Source organism: Malus sylvestris, chromosome 7 (genome assembly GCF_916048215.2).
Source record: "Malus sylvestris chromosome 7, drMalSylv7.2, whole genome shotgun sequence".
NCBI classification, from domain to species: domain Eukaryota; kingdom Viridiplantae; phylum Streptophyta; class Magnoliopsida; order Rosales; family Rosaceae; genus Malus; species Malus sylvestris.
Window position 1 is genome coordinate 8,229,270 of NC_062266.1, and position 26,351 is coordinate 8,255,620.

The 26,351-nt window shown below is 37.2% G+C and overlaps 2 protein-coding genes across 3 annotated transcripts; one reads left to right on the forward strand and one right to left on the reverse strand.

Moving 5' to 3' along the window:
* The first annotated feature begins 4,624 nt into the window (after nucleotides 1-4,624).
* Nucleotides 4,625-14,189, forward strand: LOC126630481 (protein transport protein SEC23-like). 2 transcript variants are annotated; one of them, XM_050300600.1, is made up of 11 exons: nucleotides 4,628-5,703; nucleotides 6,720-6,881; nucleotides 7,883-8,025; nucleotides 9,257-9,332; nucleotides 9,412-9,587; nucleotides 9,686-9,767; nucleotides 10,348-10,425; nucleotides 12,147-12,308; nucleotides 12,418-12,681; nucleotides 13,563-13,667; nucleotides 13,786-14,189. In XM_050300600.1, the coding sequence occupies exons 1-11, from the start codon at nucleotides 4,807-4,809 to the stop codon at nucleotides 13,924-13,926; spliced, it is 2,286 nt and encodes a 761-aa protein (XP_050156557.1). In that variant the 5' UTR covers nucleotides 4,628-4,806; the 3' UTR covers nucleotides 13,927-14,189. The 2 variants fall into 2 exon arrangements, with proteins under 2 accessions (XP_050156559.1, XP_050156557.1); XM_050300602.1 differs by lacking the exons at nucleotides 13,563-13,667; nucleotides 13,786-14,189 and adding an exon at nucleotides 13,079-13,170 and having other exon boundaries at nucleotides 4,625-5,703.
* Nucleotides 14,190-16,418: 2,229 nt separating this feature from the next.
* On the reverse strand, nucleotides 16,419-25,246 carry LOC126630482 (replication factor C subunit 3-like). The gene is made up of 11 exons (XM_050300603.1): nucleotides 24,312-25,246; nucleotides 24,111-24,221; nucleotides 23,986-24,018; nucleotides 18,486-18,657; nucleotides 18,197-18,375; nucleotides 17,943-18,079; nucleotides 17,727-17,822; nucleotides 17,366-17,435; nucleotides 17,204-17,281; nucleotides 16,976-17,102; nucleotides 16,419-16,639 (listed from the first exon to the last, which is right to left on the reverse strand). The coding sequence occupies exons 1-11, from the start codon at nucleotides 25,209-25,211 to the stop codon at nucleotides 16,563-16,565; spliced, it is 1,980 nt and encodes a 659-aa protein (XP_050156560.1). The 5' UTR covers nucleotides 25,212-25,246; the 3' UTR covers nucleotides 16,419-16,562.
* Nucleotides 25,247-26,351: the final 1,105 nt, after the last annotated feature.

The following is a 26,351-nucleotide window of genomic DNA, read 5'->3' on the forward strand; positions in this document are numbered from 1 at the left end:
GGATATTCGGACTCGCAAGACGATTGATTATGGTATTAGGAAGGGCAAGCTCTACTACTTGGAGCTGACATCGAACAATACTGGAATGTTGACTCAAGCTCTTATAGTGGAAGGATCTTAAGGGGAGAAGAATAAAGCTTCGGAGGTTTGGTTGCGGCATCGTTGACTTGGACATGCTTCTTTCGGTTATTTACGGAGGTTGTTTCCTAGCTTATTTGTTAAGCATGATGTTTCTAGCTTTAAATGTGGCATTTGTGAACTAGCTAAAAGTCATCGTACTTCATTTCCGCCCAGTATGACTAAAAGTTATGTTCCTTTTATGATAATTCATTCTGATGTCTAGGGACCCTCTAAAACTGCTACATTTGGTGGGGCTCATTGGTTCGTTACTTTTATTGATGATTGCACACGTATGACTTGAGTTTGTTTGATGAAGTTCAAAAATGAAGTTACTTCTTGGTTTCAGCAATTTCACAAAATGATGCCAGTACAATATAAATCATAAATACAGGTTCTCATGAGTGATAATGGCGGCGAGTATGTGAACAATGAGCTACATGCATTTCTTGATCATCATGGTATTGTTCATCAATCTACATGTCCAAACACTCCTCAACAAAATGAGGTTGCAAAACGTAAGAACCGTCAACTTCTAGAAGTTATTCGTGCTTCTTTGCTTGAAACTCATCTTCCGTTATCCTATTGGGGAGAAGCTCTCACTTCAGTTGCATATGTCATTAATCGTGTTCCCTCTCGATCGGTTAATTTTCAGACACCGTTTCAGGTTCTCGCCTCCCATGTCGATGCTCCTACAGTTCCCAATCTCCCACCTCACGTGTTCTGTTGTGTGGCATTTGTTCATCTTCATAAGCAACAGAGGAGTAAGCTTGAACCTCGAGCCTTGCGATGTGTGTTTGTGGGGTATGCCTCACATCAAAAGGGATATCGATGTTATCACCCTTTAACGAAAAAGTTGTTCGTCGCTGTGGATGTTGCATTTCATAAGTATGATATGTACTATGCCAACCTCAAGTCTTCACTTCAGGTGGAGAATCAGACAGAAGTTTAAACTCTTGATTATAGTATTCCGGATACAGTTATTGTGAATGATTTGGATTCAAGTGGTGATGTCTTGGAGACAAGTGGTGATCATTCACATGAAAGTAATGTGAATGACTTGGAATTAAGTGGTAATTCATTAGAGACAAGTGGTGATCATTCACATGAAAATAATGTTGAAAACCTTGAAAAAGATGAGCCTACTTCGTCGAACAGCTCACTGCCAACTTCCACACCACCAGCTTCCTTGTTACCCACACAGTTGGCCTCACCATCTTTGAGCCCCAATAACCATAATCAATCGCTTTCGATTCCGGATGCACCACCACCACCACCATGTCGTCTCCCTAACCGTGTCAACCGAGGTATTCCCAAACCCACTTACGAAGCTGATCCTAAGTGCAAAACTAAGTATTTGGTGAATAAGCCCAACCCTAAGTCTAATGTGTTATATCTGTTAAGTAATTATGTGTCTACCAGTCACCTGTCAAACTCAAATAAGTCATTTGTGTATCAATTATCTACTGTATCTATTCCTAACAATATGCAGGAGGCTTTAGCCAATCCACGTTGGCAAGCAGCAATGAGTGAAGAGTTGAAGTCTTTGAAGAAGAATGCTACCTGGGAGATCACAGACTTGCCAACTGGTAAGAAACATGTGAGATGCAAATAGGTTTATACTATGAAGTATAAAGCTGATGAGACGGTGGATCATTTCAAGGCAAGACTAGTAGCAAAAGGGTACACTCAAAAATACAGAATCGACTATACAGATACATTTGCACCTGTGGCCAGGATTAACACAGTTCGAGTTTTGTTGTCCTTAGCTGCAAATCTCAATTGGCCCTTACAACAGTTCGATGTGAAGAATGCTTTCTTACATGGAGATTTGACAGAAGAGATTTATATGGATCTTCCACCAGGATGTAATACTCCAGATAAATACAAAAGAAAGGTGTGTAGGTTGAAGAAATCTTTGTATGGTTTGAAGTAGTCCCCTTGAGCATGATTTGGAAGATTCACAAAATCAATTAGAGCATTTGGTTATAGACAAAGTAACTCTGATCATACTTTGTTTTTGTAAAGACAAAATGGGAAGCTTACTGCACTTATTGTGTATGTAGATGAGATGGTGGTAACAAGAAATGATCCGGAAGAACGTGTAGCCTTACAAATATACTTGTCTACTAAATTTGAGATGAAAGACCTTGGATCCCTGAAATATTTTTTCGGTATTGAGGTATCGAGAAGCAATTCGGGAATTTTCTTGTCTCAGATAAAGTACATTATTGATTTGTTACATGAAACCAGCATGTCAGCTTGTCAGCCAGTATCTACACCATTAGAGGAAGGATTAAAGCTTTGTGTTGATCCAAATCAAGTACCAGTTGACAAAGGGAGATACCAGAGGTTAGTAGGCTGTTTAATGTACTTAGCACACACAAGACCGGACCTTGCTTATGCCTTGAGTGTAGTGAGTCAATACATGCATGATCCCGGAGAACAACATATGAATGTAGTGATGAGGATTTTGTGATATTTGAAGTGAAGTCTAGGGAAAGGGATTTTGTTTAAAAGAAATAACCATCTTGGAGTTGAAGGTTATACTAATGCAGATTGGGCAAGTTCAGTTGATGATAGACGCTCAACATCAAGTTACTTTACATTTGTTGAGGATAACTTAGTTACATGGAGGAGTAAGAAGCAGAATGTGGTTGCCCGTTCCAATGCAGAAGCCGAATACAGAGGAATGGCCTTTGGAATTTGTGAAATTTTGTGGCTAATTGCAGGATTTAGGGATTAAAAATGATCAGCCTATGAAATTATTTTGTGATAATAAAGCCGCCCGTGACATTGCACATAATCCGGTACAACACGATAGAACGAAGCATGTTGAAGTTGATGGATTCTTTATCAAGGAAAAATTGGAAGGAAAAATAATTGAAGTACCATCAATTAGAACGGAGTATCAGTTGGCAGATATTCTCACGAAAGCTGTTTCAAGTCTTAAGTTTTCAAGTTTTTTAGACAAGTTGGGCATGAGTGACATATATGCACCAACTTGAGGGGGAGTGTTGACAAATCAATGAGATCTCAATCAGAACAAATCCCTAATTATTTGTTTACTTAGCTTTTTTATGTATTTGCTTAGTTAGGAAGTCAACTCCAATTTCTATGGGGTCGATTGTGCATATCAATTGTATATATTTCTCCTTCACGTATCAATGAAATACACAATTATTCCATTCAAGCATTCTCTTCTTTTAAGTATTCTGTTTATGTGATCTATCGAAAACCCAATTGACACAAATTCGTGACTTGGAAAATTCGCAAACCCTAACCCCCTAAAGTTCAAATTCGGCAAGTCGTATTTGAATTTGCATTTCCACAGAAAGTCATCGAAGCGAGCAGGGCTCCGAACAAGATGAAACAGAAAACACTACGAAATTGAAAGAGAGAGCATTGCCCCATTATTTTCTTCACAGGTCCAACGCACAGACCAGAGCAATAGCCAAATCATTGTTTTTTGTGTTTTCTTTATTTCTAAAATTATTTTGTTTGGTTTCTAATTGCATTTTAATAATTTTTTATATTGATACGTGACGTTTAATCATTGGTTGTGTGGGCCTTTTACGTGTTACGTTAATAAATTACAAGAAAATTTGACGAATTTGGGACGACAAGGACCAAATTAGTGTGCGGTAGTTAATTTTAAGGTCAACATTGATCAATTTTTAAATTAAGAGACCAAATAATGATTTGTGATAAAAACTTGTCAAAATATTGTAAGTATGTATTAACAATTTCATAGAAAATGGTGAAAATACTCATTTATATTGGACCTGGATTGTATGCCCTCCCCATCTCATATCATTCTCATCCCTTTCTATTTTTGTGGTCACAGTTAAGCCACGTCAGCATTTTATATTGATTTTTTTTATAACAATAATAAGACAAAAAACAATGAGAATATAAAATATTGATATGATTTAAGCGTGACCACATAAATAAGAAGGGATGAGAAGAGTATAAGATGGAGAAGGACAAACAATCCAATTCCCTTTATATTTCCAAACATAACATAACTTGAATGAAGTTGGCCGACTCCCAGAAAAGTGACACAAATTAAGGCTTTGAAAAAAGGGAACTTTAACGAAAAGCTCCCGGTACTGTTCACTTTAACGAAAAACCACATTTTTACACTAAAAAGTCAATCCTGGTACTATTCACTTTACCCTTTATTTTGTCCTTATCATTAAAACTCAAAGTTTTCAAACCCTTTTCATTAGTTTTCCTTTGAAAAAATGAGTAAATCGTACTAAAAATGGCTCAGTTGGAAGTGAGGGATATGTCATCATGACCAAACTACACTTTACTTGTTTGCCAAAAAAAAACTACACTTTACTTTTGAAAAATTAATAGCTCATTCAGAAATGTTTTTAAATAATAAAAAGAAATTTTGAAATCAATTCGTATTAAAAACAAAATGAATTCTGAAAAAACACTTAAATGCACGTAGTAAGAAACATCAAACACTTCGAATACGTTTAGAATCCAAAAAATATTTCACCAAGTTTCAGCCATTTTAATACTAAGTTATTTTTTTAGGACAAAGTGAGACACTGAGACTCGAGTTCTTCTTCTTCCTCTCTCTCCCTCTCCCGTCAACACAGAGAAAAAAGGAACCCAGAATTCCACTCTCCCACTCCTTGTAATCCACCTGAAAATCCCGAAGTCCAGAAATCAATGAGTGAATTTATGGACCTGGAATCCCAAGACGGGGTTCGAATGCCATGGAACGTAATCCCAGGCACGAAGCAAGAGTCCACCAACAGCGTAGTCCCAGTCTCCGCCATCTACACTCCGATCAAGCCATTCCCCTCCATGCCCGTCCTCCCCTACGCCCCCCTCCGCTGCCGCACCTGCCGCTCCGTCCTTAACCCATTCTCCACCGTCGATTACGCCGCCAAGATCTGGATCTGCCCTTTCTGCTTCACCCGCAACCACTTCCCTCCCCACTACGCCTCCATCTCCGACGAGAACCTCCCTGCCGAGCTCTTCCCCCAGTACACCACCATCGAGTACGACTCCTCCATCGAAAAACCCACCTCGCCTCCGGTCTTTATTTTCGTCGTCGACACCTGCATGATCGAGGAGGAGCTCTCGTTTCTCAAGTCCGCTCTGTCTCAGGCTCTCGGTCTCCTCCCGGACCACTCTCTCGTGGGGCTCATCACTTTCGGGACCTTCGTCCATGTCCACGAATTGGGTTTCCCCAATGTCCCCAAAACTTACATTTTCAAAGGATCCAAGGACGTCAACAAGGAGCAATTGCTTGAACAGATGAGTTTCTTTCTCAAGAAGCCGAAGCCGGCTACTGGGGTTATTGCGGGCCCCCGTGACGGGTTGAGCACCGAGAGCATTGCCAGATTTTTGTTGCCCGCATCAGATTGTGAGTTTGCGCTTAATTCAGTGTTGGAGGAGTTGCAGAAGGACCCTTGGCCGGTGCCCGCGGATCAGAGGGCCACCCGGTGCACCAGCACCGCGCTTAGCGTTGCTGCCAGCTTGTTGGGAGCTTGCGTGCCAGGTTCTGGAGCTCGGATCATGGCATTCATTGGTGGGCCGTCTACAGAAGGCCAGGGTGCTGTAAGGATTCTTAGCCATTTTTCTGTTGGCACTGAAACTTAAATATAGAGTCTCATTGATTGATAGTAATATGTTTTTGCTGCAAAGATCACTGTTAGCAAGAATTGATAGGTCTGCCGAAACATATAAGGGTAGAAATTTTATCCCTGGTTGGTAGTTGGAAGGTTGTGGTCTATTTTCTATGGTTTGCCTCCTAAGGAACTTCTTAGGCAGCTTTCCTGCTACTTGGGATCACTAGAATTTATTAGAAGGCAATATTTTACACAATTGTTTTCTTTTTCTTCTTTTCCCACTTTTGGGTGCTTTAGAGTTGTTACTTTGTTACTGCATTCCTTAAAGGGGTCTTTGATGCAAAGTCATTAGAGAATGAAAGATAAACTAAAAGCTTAGTAGTTGAACATTGGCAGTTTGTAATGCCTTTTTTGGCAATACGTGTGTTCTGACATTTTGGCTTTTGCAAATGGTTGTTTGGCTCAACATACATTCAAATGCTTAGGATCGAATGGAAATTTGCAAAGCTTTTTTTTCTCCAGTAATATGTGTGTTCTATGGCATTTTGGCTTGTGTAATTGGCTGTTTTGCTCAACATACAAGACCAATGAAAGGGGTGCTAAAGGTGTCCTGATCGTTTTCGCAGTTAGCCCTGTGAATGTTATGTGCTTGACTATAAGTGGAACTGCCTTGACCTTCGTTTCCCAACTGCTCACCTCTCTCCCTCCCCTTTCTTTCGTGGATATGGTCTAATAGTACCATGTGATAGTTAGACTGTTGACAATGTATATGTATTTGGGATGCCTCTTCTATATGCCTTGTTTTCAAAGTTTCTTGATTTTTAATAATTTTCCTCCAAATTTGAATTTAACTGGTTGAGATTGTAATTATTATGTGGTTTAACCATGTAGTGCTTGGTGTTTCTTTTACTGTAGCATGGTGGCAATTCTACTTTACCTTTTTAATTACTAATTTGTTATGGTAAATCACACTGTACTGACTTTTCTGCTTGCGATCTTTTGTAGATTGTATCGAAAAACTTATCTGAGCCTATTCGTTCTCACAAGGACCTGGATAAGGATTCTGCTCCACACTTCCATAAAGCCGTGAAGTTCTATGAAGGACTATCAAAGCAGCTTGTTAACCAAGGACATGTTCTTGATCTTTTTGCTTGTGCCCTTGACCAGGTGATTTTTTAAGTTGTCTCTACTGTTTTGTGGCGATGATTATCTAAGTACTTTGTTTCTTTCCCTTCATCTTTTATCTGTCCATACATTTGTGTATATATGTATTCGTACCAATTCTAAAAGAAGAATTGCACAAAAAGCCCCAGTGGTTCAATTTCCAACATATTCGAAATGGTTTAACAACTTGTAATGAACTACTTTAATAGAAGAAGAGTAAAGATTAAAGCTCGCTAACCTCAAAGTTTTTCAAATTTCTACAAAAATGAAATTTCCAACTTATTGGAAAAGAGAAGAAACGTACATATTGCATTGACATGTTATGAGAGTTAGATGGGCTGTAATGATGCTGATAGGATGCATACAAAGGAGGCTCCCCTACCAACAGTCTCACTAATCTTCTACACTCCCCATCATGGCACAGAGATAATGGAGAAGGGAAAGGTACCCTGTGAAATATGTTTCCAATGTCCTTGACTCGGCCCTTTAACCATAATATTAGAGTCCCACGAAGTCGCTATTTTCTTTTAAGAACACTATGCCAAAGAGAATCCTTTGCAATAGGGATCTCCATTACCACTTACGAATGATGGCGACATTCATTTGTCCAAGTTGTCTATCTGCTAACTACCCTTTCTCAGGAACAAGATAGAACCACCAGTGTTACTAGATGTTTTTTCTTTTTAGTCCTTGCTAACCATAGTCTTCTTTGGGTTTCGGACGTTTAATGTGCCTGTTACAAATCTATTTATGTTACTTTTTCTTTCCTTTTCTTTTCGGAGGGTGTAGGTATTATGTTATTGTTAATTGATATGAAGGGGAAGGATTCTATATGTTGGAGACTAGTCCTGATCCCAAAAGAATTGAAGTTAAATAATTTATTAAGCTTCTTGAGCTTGTACACTTGGGTTCCACAGATTAAATTCAAGGCGTCTTATTTGTTGGCAGTTTATGTTAATTTAAAATTATTTCATGTTTCTTTTGCATGCTATTTTCCCTCTCAGGTGGGGATCGCAGAACTTAAAATTGCTGTTGAGAGAACTGGAGGACTAGTTGTGCTTGCTGAAAGTTTTGGCCATTCGGTGTTTAAGGACTCACTCAGACGCGTTTTTCAGTCGGGTGATTATGAGCTTGGTTTGTCATCAAAGTACGGTTTCTTTGGTCAATCTCAGAATGGGAAATTACACCTGTTTATTTTCATATTTCATCATGAACCTTTCCCAGTAGATTTAGAAATTTTCGCTTGCTTGTAACTTTTGGAATGTCAATATTTTTGTTTATATTATACTTTGGCTTTCTGGACATGTATAGGAAGTAAGTAAATTTCATTTGCAGAAAAGAAAGAGTTTTAGTCGAAAGAACAAAAGGTTTAGTTTAAAGCAGTGTTTTAAAAAAGGATGCCTTAAAGGTGCGCCTAGGCGGTTTTGGAGGCAGGGTGATGATGAAAATGCCTCAGCCCAGTGGGAATAGGCTTAAAGTCGCCTAGATGTGGTCGAGGAGCGCTTGAGGTGTTCAACTAGGCCTTTTATTTATTTTTTTAATTTTAAATGTAGACTTGGCAGTGAAGAAGATGATATTACCTTTGATTTAGATGAAGAGGATTTGGATGAATGATTTCTTTTTTGTATGTTTGTGAGTTAAACTTGTTTGTGACTTGTGCACTTGCGAATAACAATGGAGATATTATAATATTATACCTTAATAATTCTAGGTCCTGCCTCACACCTCAAGGCTTTCGTCTAGGTGGGGCTATCCATGAAACACCGTGACTTCGCCTTCGCCTTTTAAAACATTTGTTTAAAGGTCAGAATATGAGCAACACTATATCTGAGCTGTGGAAAGAAGAGCTCACGGTGATACAAAAGGACAGGGGCTGCATATTAGAACTCTTTACAACCTCAATTGGGGCCTTCATATTCCCAAACATTTTTGCAGTTGCCTTAAACTGGCAGTTTGTTTTACTATTAATAATTTGCACTGCTTATATATCAGTAGAGGGGTACAGATACTATTTTGTCTGGTGTTTTCTGGTCTAGTGTGGTTGCTTTGTTGTTGAGCATAGTTTCAGATCAACAACCTAGGAATATAAGATTTACTTTTGCATTTTAGTTTTTTCTTTTATTTGTGGCAAGGTTTAATGTTTTAATTGCTCTGAAAGGCAAATGGATTAGTTTGAGTTATAACAAAATGCTTTATAATGTTGCATTAACTCCAGTAAGCTTTTATATATTGCTCCTTAAAATAGTGGCCTTATATTGTACCAAACTGCAGTGGACATAACACTGCATAATTTTCGTCATTTCTGCGTCTATTATGCAGATGTTTAAACTTGTGACAAATCTTTACTGGCGTTCTGATTTATTTTTATTTTAATGCAGTGGTATATTTGAGATAAACTTCTCAAAAGATGTCAAAGTTCAGGGCATTATTGGTCCTTGTGCATCGCTTGAGAAGGTATAATTAACAATATTTCATTGATCTCTCTTTTTAGCTGGTCATGTTCCTAAATCTTTATACTGGTGACCCTGTGCAGAAAGGTCCTCTGTGCTCGGACGCGGTTGTTGGTCAGGGGAGCACTAGTGCATGGAAGATGTGTGGCCTTGACAAAGCGACATCTTTATGTCTAATATTTGAAATTGTTAAGAAGGAAATCCCAGATGCTACTGTTCAACCCACTAGCAATCAATTTTACTTCCAGTTTCTCACTTAGTAGGAACTCCTTGCTCACAAACTCTTGAGTTGTTATATTAGTTTTTTGCCTAATATAGAAGGAAATATGTTTACTGATTATAGATATTTTGCTACAGTTATCAGCATAGTAGTGGTCAAATGAGACTTCGTGTTACAACCCTATCGAGAAGATGGGTTGCTGGACCTGGAAGCCTTCAGGCAAGTTTTTCTGTGCAGCATGTCCTCAATATATGGTGCATCATTTATTTTGGTTGCAAAGAAACTATTAATTTAATACATCTGTCTCTAATAAATTAATAAGTATATGATATATGAAGGTATTTTTTATAGTGACTGTTGCAAGATATTGATTTCTTGCTATATATTTATACATGTAGAATTCCTTCCTGTATCTCATAGGTGATACCTGCTTTTGATTACATAGCATAAACTTTGCTTTCACTGAACCTCCACAACCACTTGCAATTTTTTTGTTTGAGTATATTCTATTTGGAAGAGACTATGCGGTTGAACTGATGGCCATTTTGCTCTCTCTCTCTCTCTCTCTCTCTCTCTCTCTCTCCATTAGCCCATTTTAGCTTCTTAGTTTCATTGCATCAGTTGTTGACTTTCTAATGATTATGAGTGGAAGTATTATTTTGTATAGATTTGTATGGGTATTGATGCCATGTGGGATTACATACTAGTTATTTCAGCTTCATGAATTTGGTTTTACTTCCCTCAAGTATCCATTGTTTTCTTTTAAATTGCAATCTGAAACTACTGTTGTATACTATAGGAGTTGATTGCTGGGTTTGACCAAGAAGCAGCTGCTGTAGTCATGGCACGCCTAGTTTCCTTCAAAATGGAAAGTGAGGTAATTGTTATTATTACATGGTTGTATACACTTTAGGCTCATTTATTGTCTAGGATTGGCTTGGATAATCTACTAGATTCAATGAATGTTGAAAAAAAATATGGATGCCGACTTGCATATTTTGTCCAAGTGAAGGTAGAAGATGGAGAAGTTATGAAGAAACATTGTCCCTCTCAGTCCTACCAGTTTTTTTGGGAATTAGGAGGGATAAGTTTTCTTGATGATTTCTCCATCTTCTACCTTCACTTGGACAAATATACAAGTTGGCATCCATATTTTTGTTCAACATTCATTGAATCTAGTGAATTGTCCAAGCCAGGCCAATCTTAGATGACAAATGAGGCTTTACAATCTCAGGTCTTGAATCCCAAATTTTTTTATTCCAATTCTTATTAGATTTTTATCTTTTGTAAATGGTGATGCTTCCTTGATCTGTTCCTCTCATATATGCTACTCACACACATACTAGACAAACAAAACAAGGGTTAAACCGAATATGCACAAGTACTAATATTAGAAAAAGAAGAAAATTTGAAAACATGGGACATGGGTAAAGGAGCTTATTTGAATGTTGAAGAACACATTTCTTGTCAGTTTTCTCTCTGGACCTGAAAAGCCAGCGAGACATATGTTCTTAGAACTCCTACAGGGCTGAGGAATTTTGATGAATGTTTTTGTAAGAAATGTATTTCCTTTTTTAATAAAGTTCCTGTAGGTTGTTTTTCAAGTCTGCCATCAAATCCTGGGGAGGTTGAAACTACAGATGGAGTTCCAAGTCCTATAAAGAATACATCAATTTGTCACTCTATTCTTCTTTGAATGAGTTTCTTTAATTTTAAGATAATCCACAGGGCATTGAAAATGAAAATCTTTCATTTGTCTATTATTTATTAATTAATAGATATTTAAGTTTCACAAAGCATAATTTAATAGTTAAAGCTTATAGTATATTGTGCTGCATGTGCGTGTGCGTGTGCATGTGAATGAAAAAAAAAAGCAATTATCACTCATGCTGACAAGGTCTAGATTTGGAGAATTGGGGTGCTGACTCTGAGAAAAGACGGGAATGAACCATAGACATTTTCACTGTTAATTTCAGGATCATTTTTATTTTAAATTCAAGGGTCGTAGCTGAATGGTAAAGTGTTGTCTCAATATAAAGTCCAAAAACTAGCACTGGAAGATGTAAAAATTATGAAATTTTTAGTTGATCACTTTGTATTCCTAATTGTGGTGGATTATTGTTCTGATGGCTTATGGTGATGTCAATTTTCTGTGTGAAGTTTATATAACCAATTGCTCTATATCGATTATCTACACATCTCTGTATGAAGAATCATTCTCATATAAAGTATACTGTAAGAAAATATAAAGAACACATACATCAGATGATAATTTTCATTATGTAATCTTTTCCATTGAGCTTTTGAATAGTTGTGCTCCAAACACTAGTGCGACAAGGTGACTGGCAAAAGGAATTAACAGAGACATGCATCAGTACCCAGATACAACCTTGCTTTTTAGTACTTTATTTGTATTTGGATGTTAGTTATAATAAAATTGGAAAAGAATCATATCCTTTTAGTTAATATGTTTGGGTTGTTTTCACAAGAAGTGATTTTCAGCACACTTGATGTTTTATAACATGTTTGTGTGTATTGTTTTTGTGAAGATATGACTGAACTCTTCACTAATCTTGTGTCATTTCATGAAATATCCAGGCAGAGTTTGACCCTATAAGATGGTTGGATAAATCACTGATACACATGTGTTCTCGGTTTGGAGATTACCAAAAGGACAGTCCCTCTTCTTTCAGCTTATCTCCACGGTTTTCAATCTTCCCTCAATTTATGTTTCATTTACGACGTTCTCAATTTGTCCAGGTATAAAGTTCTGTCTTTCACATTACTTCTAGTTTCAGCACTGTTCTTATCATTGTTATGCTATTGTATATAGATCTTGTGATTAACGTCAGTTGAACTTGTGTTGCAGGTTTTTAACAACAGCCCAGATGAAACAGCGTACTTCAGAATGATCCTAAACCGAGAAAATGTTACCAATTCAGTTGTGATGATTCAGCCTTCGTTGATTTCATATTCATTTCATTCAGGCCCAGAACCAGCACTTCTTGATGTCGCTGCCATCGCAGCAGACAGGATTCTGCTTTTAGACGCCTACTTTACTGTTGTTATTTTTCATGGTTCAACTATTGCACAATGGCGGAAAGCAGGGTATCAGGACCTGCCAGAACATCAGGTAATCTTTTGCAGTCCTCAAGTTAAAGTGAAGTTGATCTGAACAGCTTGTCTTTGCCTTGGATCTATGTTTCAAGTCTGAAACAAGTGAATCTAAAAGATCATTTCCTTCACGACTAAATTCAGATATAAAATATAATGAGGGCTGCATCTAGACATCCAGCAGATCAAACATTAGATGCATTGGTTTCTTTGCATGATTCCTGATTAATTTAATATAATGTATTATACTGGATGAAAAGAAAGTAAAACATTGCAACTTGTTACTAAAGTTACTCCCTTGTGTTAGAGTTGGTACTCCCTTGTGTTAGAGTTGGTCCTGCCTTCAGATAGTAGACTGATCTGTATATGCATAAGTATTAGCGCTATAAGCTCACGCTTATTTTTGGTATATGCAGTTGTGGAATTTTCCGTAGCTTTTGCTTTGGAACAATTTTTTTGAACTGCCTTTGATTTATGACTACTTCATGTGTAAGTAAATACTATATTTTGTTGCTTTTTTTTTTGCGGTAAAAGAAGTGAAAAATCCATGACCATCAAATTTTGGGGCTATCTTGGAAAACTGGACCTACTAATCTGCCTCACTGAGTCTCATAAGTAAACTCATATTTGCATAGGCGCCAATCCTATATTAGCTTCAAAATTTTGTTTGTGGTTCAGTGGCTTATCTTAATGTCCTTGCATCCATATATAGTTAATCTTAGTTTCAGTTTTAGCTGGGTGACTGTTTTTCGTTTATAATCAATGAAATGATGGTTAGCGAGTTATCCAGATTCAGTTTTATTGTGTTCTGTTGCTTTTAATTCTGATAAAAGTGGTAGGTTCAATGCTAAAAAACTTCAAAAACATTACAAGTCCTCTAAAGCAGATCTATGCTTCCAGGCATTTGCTCAATTGTTACAAGCTCCTCGTGACGATGGAGATCAAATTAGCAAGGAAAGATTTCCAGTACCCCGCCTGGTGATTTGCGATCAGCATGGTTCTCAGGTAATCTGGTGCTGTCTTGTAGTATGCATGTTAAACAAAAAAATTCTGTGTTTCTGTGGTACAAATGCTGTGGCATTACAATCGTCTCTGATCCCCCTTCCTTCATGTAATTACGCAGGCCCGTTTTCTTTTGGCAAAGTTGAATCCTTCTGCTACCTACAACAACGAAGCTCCACTTCCGGGAGGGGATGTGATCTTTACTGACGATGTCAGTTTTGAGGTCTTCTTGGATCATCTCCAGAGATTAGCAGTTCAATAATACACAAGAAGGTATCCTGCAGTTTTGTATCATTTGATTCTCAATTCCTTGTACAGTAAGGCATACGAATCAATTCCTTGTAATACACGCACTTCCTCTCATCACGTGTAACCCTATCATCCTTGATGCATGGCCAAAGAAAATTATATTGCAGGATGTCTTGTTTGTCCTCTTGGAAACGAATCATGCTAACTTAGTTCACTAGCGCTTTGCAATTTCCTTGTTTCACAATAAAATTTAAGGGCACAATGCCATCTAGTGTTGTTTCTTTTGTTACAGTGAAAATGTTTCGAGTCCTGGACCTAACCTCATCCTCATCCCGACGGGTTGCAGAATTTGGATTTCGAGCCTATAATTTTTTTTTTTTAAAAAGAAAAAGAAAAGAAGAAAAAGTTATCTCTTAGAAAAGGAAAAGAATAAAAATCATGTATCTAATCTAGATGGTAATAATATACACTAAAACAACAACAACAAAGTCTTATCCGACAAAGTGAGGTTGGCTATATGTATCCTAAAACGCCATTGTGCTTGGTTTTGCGCCACGCCTTCCATTAGATCCAAGTAGTCTAAGTCTTTTCTTAAAGTCCATTTCCAAGTCTTTCTAGGTCTTCCTCTACCTTTTTGGCCATGAGCCTCTGTCTCGTAATTACATATTCTAAACGAAGTGTTTGTAGATCTTCGTTTCACATGTTTAAATCACCTTAACCGATTTTCTTTTATCTTATCTTCAATTTCGGCTACTCTTAATTTATCTCGGATATCCTCACTCCCAATCTTGTCCTATCTCGTGTGCCCACACATCCAACGAAGCATTCTCATCTCTGCTACACTTATGTTGTGTACGTGTTGATGTTTCACCCCAACATTATGTGTCATAAAGCTTTGTTGGCCTTATTGTTGTCCTATAAATTTTTTCTTGAACTTTAGTGGCATAAGATGGTCGTACAACACATCCGATGCACTCTTCCACTTCATCCACCTAGTTTGTATTCTATGATTGTGGTCTCCATCCATTTCTCTGTTCTTTGCAAGATAGATCCAAGATAGGGAAAGGGTTTGCTCCTTGGTACTTGATCTCCAATCTTCACCTCTAACTTGTTTGAACCTCCGTTCCCACTGAACTTGCACTCCATATATTCTGTCTTTGACTTACTTAGGCGAAGACCTTTAGATTCCAATACTTGCCCCCAAAGGTTAAGCTTCACATTTACTCCCTCCTGAGTTTCATCTATCAACATTTTATTGTCAGTGAAAAGCATACACCAAGGAATATTATCTTGAATATGTCCCATCAACTCATCCATTACCAATGCAAAAAGATAACGACTTAAAAATGAGCCTTGATGTAACCCCACTGTTAAGGGAAAGTTTTATGTTTGTCCTTCATGAATTCTTATGACAGTCTTTGCTCCATCATACATATCCTTTATAGCTTGGATATATGCTACTCGTATTCCTTTCTTCTCTAAAATCCTCCAAGAGTATCTCTTGGGACCCTATCATACGCTTTTTCCAAATCTATAAAGATCATGTGCAAATCCTTTTTCATATCATTATATATTTCCATTGATCTTCGTAAAAGATAGATTGCCTTCATGGTTGAGCGCCCTGACATGAATCCAAATGGATTGTCTAAGACCCATGTCTCTTGCCTGAGTCTATGCTCAATTACTCTCTCATAGAGCTTCATTGTATGACTCATTAACTTAATACCCCTATAGTTCATGCAATTTTGTACTTCGCCTTTATTCTTGTAGATAAGCACCAAAGTGCTTTTTCGCCACTTCTTCATTTTCAAAATCTTATTGGAAATGTTTGTGAGTTATGTTATACCTATCTCTCCCAAGACATTTCATACTTCGATTGGTATATCATCTGGGCTCACTGCTTTTATGCTTCAACTTTTTCAAAGTTACAACCACTTCTTCCTTCCTAATTCGACAATAGAACGAGTAATTTCTACACTATTCTGAGTTACTCAACTCTCCTAAAGAAGTACATCCTTCATGTCCTTTATTGAGAAGATTATGAAAATACCCTCTTTGTCTATCTTTAACCACGTTCTTTGTAGCTAGAACATTTCCATTCTCATTCTTGATGCACCTTACTTGGTTCAGTCTCTTGTACGTCTTCCTTTCTCTAGCTCTAGCTAGTTTATATATAGATATCCAACTCTCCTTTTTTGGTATCCAACCGCTTATACATATCGTCAAAAAAGCTGCTAGCTTCACTTCTCTCACGACTTTCTTCGCCACCTTCTTCGCTATTTTATACCTTTCATAGTTTTGTATATATAAGGCTTTACAACATTCCTTCTTAGCCTTAACTTTTACCTTGTAATAATATGCACTGCTTAATAAAGTATTTGTGCCATCAAAATGTTATTGACAAACAGGTTTGTCATATCACACCTTATTAATTTCCACACTACTCCATAAGTGAGTAGTTTAAACCAAGATCTTAAGTTTACAAGAAAGCCAATCAGCAAAAAAGTTTATAAGGAAGCCAATGGTTTCCAGCTACTGCTGCACCAGCAGTACTAAGATCATATATAACAAGAAAAAAGCTCCCCCAAAGGAAATTCTAGGGTGTGTAATTCCTTCAGGAGGAGTTTGGCTGACCGATAAGACGCCTTCTTATGTTGGATCGCCAACGGGCAAAGACCTGGTATACGTGCAACCCTTGTAGCAGCTCATGAACTTGGCTATAAACTCTGGGAGAGAATGAAAATAAACTTATGTTATCCATAAGAAGTGGAAAATCTTTAGATAGCAAATAGTGATGGAAATTGCAATGCTTGTGTTTTATACGCATAATGCGCTTATAGGGGCAATGTTCTCTTGCCCGACTTATGTTATTAGACTATGAATCTGAACTACACGTTCAAATAAGAATCAGCTCAATCAATCATCCAGATTCACAGTCTAGTAATATAAGCATCTTATGTTGCCACACAGTACGACAAGAGAAACATTTCTGTGCATTTACATGTACAACACAAATCAAACCAGTTCATTATAATATATTAATTTTCCAACAGTTGTTTTACCTTCAATTCTCAAGAACTGCTGAATATGCTTTCTGGATTGATCAGTGAGCCTTTTACCCGTTTCCTCATGATCGTGCCGACTGAGTGCCAGTGCTTTGCCACTCTCAAACATATTTTCGTCGTTCCTCTGCATGATTGAAGAGAATTAACATATTTTGGTGACTTTAGTAGTTCATTATTTAACACCTATCAAAACAATTTGGCCTGTAAGTTTCTTAAGTTTCATACGTTGTATTCGTCGTACATGCTCTCAACTCGATCCTGCAGGCTGTCGTCCACATACTTCTTCAGCTGTGCTACTAGGGACTGCATAAAGATTAGAACAAATTTGCTTTATAGTATCATTACTTCAATTAGAGATATCTGATATAAGGGCAACAATATGCTTACTTTGAAAATGAATTCCGGACAAACGCAATGAACTATAAGATTTTGAAGCTTTCCGCGGACTATATATAGCCTGCCAAAAGATACAGAACATTTCTCAAATTTCAAGTTGGTGAAGTTGCAAATTTTATCTTAATTCTAATGTATTCTAAATTACAGTTGAATTGGGCTAACACAAATTTTGTACCTCCATCTCACAACACAGATGTGAGATTCACTACGTACTGTGAGGGGGAGGTTATATAAAACCGGCTCATACAATAATATATACCTAAATTTGAGAACAAGGCGAACATAGTTTTCCGTGGTACATATATTGTGTAGTGTACTCTTACTACATATTAATTTGTTCAAAGGAGCATACTGTTTTGGGCTTTGCTCTTCAATCATATTCTTGGCAATATCTGCAATGTTATCTTCCCAACCTGTCAGAATTACTTGATCTTCTTTAAAAGGATAGCTGCATATACACCGTTCATCAAAACCACATAAATTAATATATATATATATATATATATATATATATATATGAGTGACAAAAACATTTAGCAACGGTAACTATTTTTTCTCTTATTAATACCTTTTCTTCCAAGTAGCCTCGAATGAACGAATGGCTTGACGGAGACTATTATTCGAATTTTGGGCAAACCTTTCAGCCAGTTCATGTGGCAAATCTATGCCTTCTTTTTTAGATATGAATTTTAAAACTTCAACAATCTGAAAATGTAGAAAGTAAACTACATGATCAAACGCTTTCGAAAACAACAAAATGAAACTTATTAAATTCATCCAATACTGATGTGTACCCCTTGTTACGATCTACTAGTTCCCCACCTCATTCTTGGAAGGAGGTAAAAGCTCAACGATGGTGCAAAGCGATTTGATTGCCTGAAGCTTTGAGATATCAGAGCAGCAGAAGAAGACCTTATTACACCCTTTATACCTTTCTAAAAGCCACTTTATATACAGTAGGGCATCGGTCGACAGCTTGTCTGCCTCGTGTAAGATTATTGCTGCAGAAAAATATATATAAATAGGCAACAGCGTTATTCATGCACTTTTTTATTCAGCTTAGTTTAAGAAGTAAATCAATTTGTACTGTTTTTAATCCACATATATATACCTCGACAGTTGTCAAGGCTGCATGGCAGAGACTTGTTCAGCATATTGTCCTGTGTCTCTCTCATGAGTTCCACAATGACATGCTTCTCGTAGCCCTTCAGTTCAGAGAGATTCACTTCTACATGTTGAGGGGATTGCTTTACATGTACTTCTATGCTACCTACCATTTCCCCCTTTGAGAAGAAAGATAAAAGCAAGAAAATCGGGTAAATTAAAGGTCGATGTTTGTTATATCATTCCGCATGGATATTTCATATATAGGAAGATCACAACTGTGGAGTAATTGACGAGTCGATTTCATACTATATATTTTCTCCTATTCTTCGTACATTTTGGTAATTATTTTGGTGAGATGTGGATAGTTTGTGCTATATTTCCAATGTAGGACATTGGACTTCTCTTGAGCAAAAATTGAACAAACGGTGATCAAACAGACGAATTTTAGAATGATTTCAGTTGGAGATATTTGTGAAAATCTGAAATTTTTCGTGTCAAAATTTCAGATTTTTTTACCAACCAGTTTATTTATCACGAATAAATAAAAGACTAGCTCGCAGTGCTGGTAGATTGCGCTATAGGGATTATTTACGAATTTTGGGCTGGAAGATGATGGATTTTGGACTTGGATCTTCTTGGATTTTGAAAAGGATATCCTAAGTTTTAATTCAAGTCAATTTGTGCCTGATTTAGTGTGAAATCTCGTCCCCGGAATTTCATTATTCATTGTGTATCTCGTAATTTAAGTTCGTATTTCACGTTTACGTCATTTTTATTACTTAATTTTAATTTCGTAAATTTTAGGAATTAAATCGAATAGTTATCGGGTTTGAATTTTCGAAATCAATCTTTATCTTTCGTTGACTTTTCGAAGTTTTAACTAGTGTTTTTAAATAGATCTCGAACCCATGAACGTATAGGTGAGGCGAAAGCCGTCCGAGTTATAACGGTATAGTTATGGACGTTTGAAGTTGTGAACTATAGATTGTGGGAATTATTTAATTCCCACGTGTGGGTTAAAGGTTAAGTTAGTTTAAAAAGAGGACCAAATCAGATTTTTAGGGGTTGAAAAAGGACCAATAAGGGAAGAAACAAAAAAGGGGGATTTTCCCCTTCCATTTTCATCATCCCGTGCACCCACAAACCCGACTTCAACCCGGCTGAATTTCGGTCAATCTCCACCATTTTTTCAGGTCATTCTCAACCCTCCACCACCTGCAACTTATTCCACAACCTCTCATCTACCTTATTTGCTGAAGGGTTTTTAAAGCCAAATTCGGGTAGAACTCCACCAGAGAACTCGGGGTTCTCAACGACGATTTGTTGTTCCGGTGAGTATCACCATTCACCATCACCCTTGATCAACTTCTTTTGGACCAAAAAACAAGACCCAATCTTGGAACACCAAGGAAGCCGAATTGAAGAACACCCACCTTAGGGTTTTCGACGGGTGCAAGCCAATCTGAGGGCCTTCCCGGCCAAATTGGACGTGACCACAAGTATAAAGTTTACTCTACTTGTTGAGATCTTTATTCCTATAAAATTTAAGAATTTTTGGAAAAAGTCGAATTTCCCGGTGTATGACATCCGATTTATGAAATGTTGATGGTTAACATTATGTATGTATAGTCTTATTTGAAAATTAGCCATTTATCATGTTGCATTTGTTGCCTTAAAGTTAGTGAATGCATTAATGTAATGTTGATGATGGGGAATCGACAATTATATTGTCCCATAATGTGAAATTGTTTCTCTTCATATTTGGTACAATTTTGCTAGAGTTGTTAGTATGCATTTAGTCAGACGTGGTCCATATTTTATCCTTGTGATGACAGTTAATAGCCATTGTTGATGAGCATATTGATTCCATCTCATTGGTTTAGCATTATCAGACCTTTCTGCTTATGTCTGAAGTTGAACAAATCCTTATATGTATGTATAAATTAATGAAGGGATGAATTTGTTTCCTTAGTTACCGTATACATATATCTATGTATGCATATTCAAAGGAACTTACTTATATCCCTGGATATATATATGCACCAACTGCCAAAGCTTTTATATACAGGTTCATCTATATTTGTAAGTAGCATCTTCACTTATTTTCTCTAAGTGTTTTCATTCAAATGTTACATTTATTTTGATCATGTTAATTCAAGTTAACCAAAATAGTACTTGGATCTCATAGTGTGAATTAGTAGTTCCAAGTAATCTAATTAATATTAGAGTCGGAAGTGATGCAATATTTAGTAATTGCATATACTTGAGAATAGGAGTTGATCGAGGTGGTAGATGCTTGTAGTAATAATTCGAAACAATGCTTTGGAACCTAGATGGGAAATACAGAAATGGATGGTGTATGTGCTCATGTTGTAAATCATAAGTGTGGAGGTAGGAGGTAAGTTGTGTGTTGGTTTGATAGCACCATGTAGCATTGGTACATCGATGACCCTGCTTGGTTAATCCGTGTTGAGGGTCACTAATGGTCCTGCTTGGTTAATCCGCTTTGGGGGACCATACTATACATGGATCGCGCTTGGTTAATCCGTGTTGGGTAATCCTTATGGCCATGTATGCTTAGGAGTGATCATGCTTGGTTAATCCGCATTGGGTGATCACTTCCTAACATATGTAGGAGTGACTCTGCTTGGTTAATCCGCATTGGAGGGTCACTGCCTACTTGGTTACTTTCTCAGGGGTGGCTCTGCTTGGTTGATCCGCTTTCGGGGGGGGGGGGCACTTCCTAGTTGGTTACTTGTGTAGGCTTCGGCCGAACGACGTCTCTCTGGCTCTATTTTGAGTGTATCCGTGAATTTTGGCTTCGAGAACTTTGAGTTTGATTTAGAAAAGTCGTTGGATGTCTATGTGACTCCTTCGGAGTTTGCAAATGTTTGGTATTAATTTCTTATGAATGATTTATATTCAAAGTTTATAAACTGTGATCGATGGTTGGCTTCATCATTATTATTACATACTTTGTATTATTGTCGCTCACACGAGCTTCACAGCTTATCCAGGTTGTTGGTTGCTCGATACACCATTTCCATGATGTAGGCACTTATTTCACATGCGACAGATCTGCGTAAATTATGAGAAACCGTTTGATATTATCCACGATGGATCTTGTGATACAAATTAGAATTACCATGCTATTATCCATAACCCAAGTAGGGAATTATGTAGAGTTCTTTAATTAAATTCGTGAAATGATATGCTATCTCACTGATTGATTAACGTGATTAAATATTAATATTGTGCTTCGTGATTCCTTGATATGTTACAAGCTATGGATTGAGATATAATGTTGGAAGCATAGTGATTGGTATGATGTATTGAAATGTGATTTGACTTGTGTATTGGAAATGGTTTGACATGTGATTGAAATGCATATTGAATTGCTTGGGAGATGTGAGGTCTAGTAATAGACCAATAACCCATTGTGTTGGGGATTTGTTGCTCGATATTGTTTCTTTTCGTTGAGTCGTTGTGAATTGAGTAACTTGAATCATGTCTTGTTCTTTTGAGCCGTTGTTATGCTTCCTGGACTTTCGTTCAGTTCTGTTGAGTGGTCTGGAACTGAGTTCTGATTGGATTCCGTTGAGTGATGGTCCGGAATCCCTTATATTCCACAATTTCATTGAGTGATGGTTCGGAATCGTATCCTGATTGGATTCTGTTGAGTGATGGTCCGGAATCCCCTTTGGTACCTTGGTTCCGTTGGGTGGTCCAAAATTCTCTTTTTCAGAGATGTAGTCTTCGGCCAAATTGTGGCGCTCTAGCCCGCATTTCGACGTGTTGTATGTGTTATTGATGAAGTGATGGTTGGCATTATTGATGGATGTGATTATGGAATGATGTTGGTTATGGTTATGGTAATTATGATTAGACTCGTTGAACTTTATGACTAGTGAATATGATTGTGCTCCGTCGTTTGTCCCTTGTAATATTGCATGTTATGCATTGTGATATATTATTGAGACATAGCGATTTAATTGATGAATATTCAAGTGTAGTGAAATGACGAACTACGAATGGCTTGATCCCTAATGAGGGTACGTAGGTAGTCTAACGAGAAGGTTAGATGCAGCCATAAAGTATACGAAAAACTACTATGCGATTCAATTCTCGAGTTGTGCTTTGTACATATCCTGGAGGCGGGGTATGTTAGATATATGGGTATTGGTGTCGTCATGTGTCAATCCTGGACGTATGTTGGGATCGGGGCGTGACATTTAGAGCCCTGAAGGTCCATAAATATGGAGATTTCTTAGCTGGGTAGATTTCCTACCTTGATTTAGACTGTGATTCTAACTTATCTTTTTATTATTTTGTTTCTTAGTTTTTAGAAGACATTTTCTAGAAAAAATTTTAATTTGTAGTAGTATAAATAAGGCTATTTTACCATTAGATTTTCTACGTGACATTGAGAGAACTTGGCAAAGTTCTAGCGAATTTCATATTTTTATCTACAAGATGTTTTCAATCCTTTTTCTAGTTAATGATCTTTTCTTTGGTTTTTATTATGAGTATAGCTAACTAATTCTTTTTGCTAGGGCGATGCCATAAGCCTTAGCATGAAATTGTGATTTTATTAATTTGCTTCTGAATGGATGTTTGCTTACTTTGAATTATTAATCACTGAGTTTAAACTATTTAATTGTCTTAGTCCTTAGCTACCATTATGGTAATTAGACAAGTAATTTGATACAATTTCTGTTAGAACATCACCCTGAAATTGAGGAGTGCTTCTTGTGATTGATAATTGTACCCTGAAATTGAGGAGGGTTTCTTGTGATTGATAATTGTACTTGAAATTGAGGAGGGCTTTGTGTGATTGATAATTGTACTCTTAAAGGTTGCATGGTTTTTCAAAGGGTTTTCACAAAGCTTAATGACTCTTGCATGTTTATATTTGATCTGAACATCATAAACGGGTTGCATGTTAGATATACGTTTTCACTTGAACATCATGAGGAAAATATGTATTAGGAAAACCTAACATTCAAAGTGTGTATGTGGAAATTCATAGGTAATTGGTAAAATTGCATAGGGTGGTTAATGGTTACGGCTAAACCATAGTCTTTCCCATAATTGTTTTATTTTAAAATACGTTTTTCCTTCTTTGCTATTGTTTTTCCCAAATTTCCAGATTCCTTTTACTGTTATTTTAAACTTTTAAATTTCAAAATCTCTAACCTTTGCCAAAATAGGTTTTAAATAATTAATCAAGAGTTTAATTACAAATTATTCATTCAATTCTTGTAAAGAACGACCTGGAATGAGTGATTATACTACAATTACCTTGTACTCTTGCAAGTATTTTAAATAATTTTAATCCTATTTGTGTAGGTACTAAAAATCCTATCAAAATAAGAGTGATTAACTACAGACTAATGGTCGTTTGTGATTATGGACCCCTAAATCCACACAAGAATGCTGTATGTACTAATATAAATGTTGGTGAAATTAATTGATTAAGTAAATATTGAGGATAAGTAAATTACCTTGAGGTTGAATGCCTTGAACTCTTCTGTGGCCTGATAATATATTTCAAAGAAGGATTAAAAGATTGACAAGAATAAAAGCTACAAATAATCAAAGAGAAATATAGTGAATCATGTCTACATACGTTTATTGTGTCGCGTCCAAAAGCCTCTCGAAGCATAGCCCAGATCATCGTTCTCTTCCCCACTCCCGGCGGTCCTTCAAATATGAAATGTCCACATCCTCCTTGTTTGGCCTGTATTTTTTATTTCAATACACAAATTCATCACAAACCGCAAAGAAATATAAAAAGTAAGAGCGATTGGCGTGTGTTGTTTATGCATACCAAAGCCTGCAGTTGAATTGCTTTGTCTCTATTGCATATGAAATCTTCTAAGCACAGAGGCTGGTACTTGTCTGCCCACGCATATTCCTTCTCAGCGACACTCGTCACCTTAATTTGATCATTTCTCGGCGTAGCCGAAGCAGCAGCTGTTGCTGCTCCTGTTCTCACTCTCTCTCTCAAGGGCTTCTTTTTGTTAGATTCATTGCTACTCCTCCCAACCTCCTTCCTCTCTTTGCTCTCCAACAAAGAAATCTCTGTAATTGTCGATGATGAGGAGTTAATTAAAGGTGGTTTGGGGGGTTTTATCGCAGTGTACATATCCGGCCTAAGCTTGTCGTAATCCTCTCTTTTCGAACCAATGCAAGAGCTCCACTCTCGCATTTTGAACCCCGAAAAGAAGGTGGAGAATGAGTTCCAAGAACGATGAGAAGTATGGCTTTCGCGCCCCGGAGTATTACTTGGATGCTTAGGGACAACGAAGGCCGGGTACGTGAGTCCCCTAATGTAATAGGGACTATACTTTGAGCTTCTCTCCTCCTCAGCTTTATAATAGTCTTGAAGACTAACTTGCTCTACTCTCTTGTGAAGCTTGATCGCATCTCCCTCAACGTGCGCGTTATTGTGAGCCTGGAGGCTTTGCTCTGTCAAGTTCGAATTCCCCCTCCGCCTGATGAGTTTTCTGATCTTCGTGCCCAAGGAGAGCTTGGCAGAAGTGAACTTCGACGGTGGAGCTGAGCATGCAGAGTGGTTGACCGGAGGGAGGTTTTCGGGGAGAGTGCACTTCGAAGGCCATGTCTTTGTGAACTGCGGGTAGGACGAAGAGCGGGAGATTATTGAAGGGCTTGGCATTGTGCTGCAGAGTTGCGTCTGCAACTTCATTTGTTTCGTATCGGATGACATTATGAGGATTGCCAGAATTGGAGTTTGCGTTTGGGATTTTTTGATGGAACTTCCTAAGAGTTTTCCATGAATTTAACGAAGGAAAACGATATTTTCATGGCGTGATGAACTATATTTTGAGGGTCAAATAAAACATGCCTCAGCCGGATATGGAATATACTAAAAGTCTAGGACTCAAAGAGCAAATAAAATAGTAGTGGTCGGTTGTACTGAAGCGTATCGAATTGGAAATCTCATTAAGTTAAATTTTCTCTTGTATTGAATAGTTCTACAATTAATTTCATCGTGGCCTTTGTATGAAACCTCAACCTCTTGCAATGACTTGTAGCTCAGTTTGTTAAGAGCATTCACCTTTGCACCAGATGTTTCATATTTGAACCCTCTTTCCTAATTGCATTGGTGGTAAAATGCAAATTATGAGACAATATCAGTATCGGTGTGATTAGGTTGACCTGTCTTTCTAAAATATTATATGACCAATGTGAGAAATGCTTCAGCATGTTGCTCCAAATTTGTATATCTGGCTTTGTCTTCTTCTTGCTGGGGGCTTCAATGCTTTGAACATGCCAGACAATTACTTATATTTTTAATTTCTGCAAGCAAAAAAGAGAAACTCGACCGCCTTGTAATTATCAACACGCAATTTTTATTCTCTTTTAAATTAAAAAAGTGTGGCATGTTTTATTGGTTTAATTTGATGTGAACTCTTGAAATAAAGAACAAAAAATTCTGCTGCAAAATCCAAAATTTTACAGGTACATATCAGATGATGGAAAAGTTATTAATTCAAAAAAATGTTTATAGGGAGCGGAAGTTTTATCCTACGTAGATTCTGGATTTTGGTGTTACATTGGCAATCAAATTAAACATTACTTTTACTTTGTTTTATAATTTGTGTCACTATTTGAATTTCACCCACATTTTCCACAGGCGCCTAAAGAAATCCATCATCATTCAGGTCCACCAACCCACAGTTTGAACCCTAAATTCAGGAACTCATGAAAGCAAATTTACAACACCGAATGCTGGTTTCGCAATGAGTTTCATTCCGGATTGGATTAACTTGTAACAGCTTTTGTTTATCACATAATATATTCAGTTTGATGAGTGACAACTTAGTAGAAGAAATCTAGCTACTAA

Coding starts and splice junctions, on each gene's coding strand:
- LOC126630481 (XM_050300600.1), top strand. CDS start 4,807: ATGAGTGAATTTATGGACCTGGAATCCCAAGACGGGGTTCGAATGCCA. Junction 9,333..9,411: donor CTTGTGCATCGCTTGAGAAG/GTATAATTAACA, acceptor GACCCTGTGCAG/AAAGGTCCTCTGTGCTCGGA. Junction 12,309..12,417: donor GACGTTCTCAATTTGTCCAG/GTATAAAGTTCT, acceptor CTTGTGTTGCAG/GTTTTTAACAACAGCCCAGA.
- LOC126630482 (XM_050300603.1), bottom strand. CDS start 25,211: ATGTCATCCGATACGAAACAAATGAAGTTGCAGACGCAACTCTGCAGC. Junction 24,019..24,110: donor TTGGACGCGACACAATAAAC/GTATGTAGACAT, acceptor ATATATTATCAG/GCCACAGAAGAGTTCAAGGC. Junction 16,640..16,975: donor GCAGTTCTTGAGAATTGAAG/GTAAAACAACTG, acceptor ATTCTCTCCCAG/AGTTTATAGCCAAGTTCATG.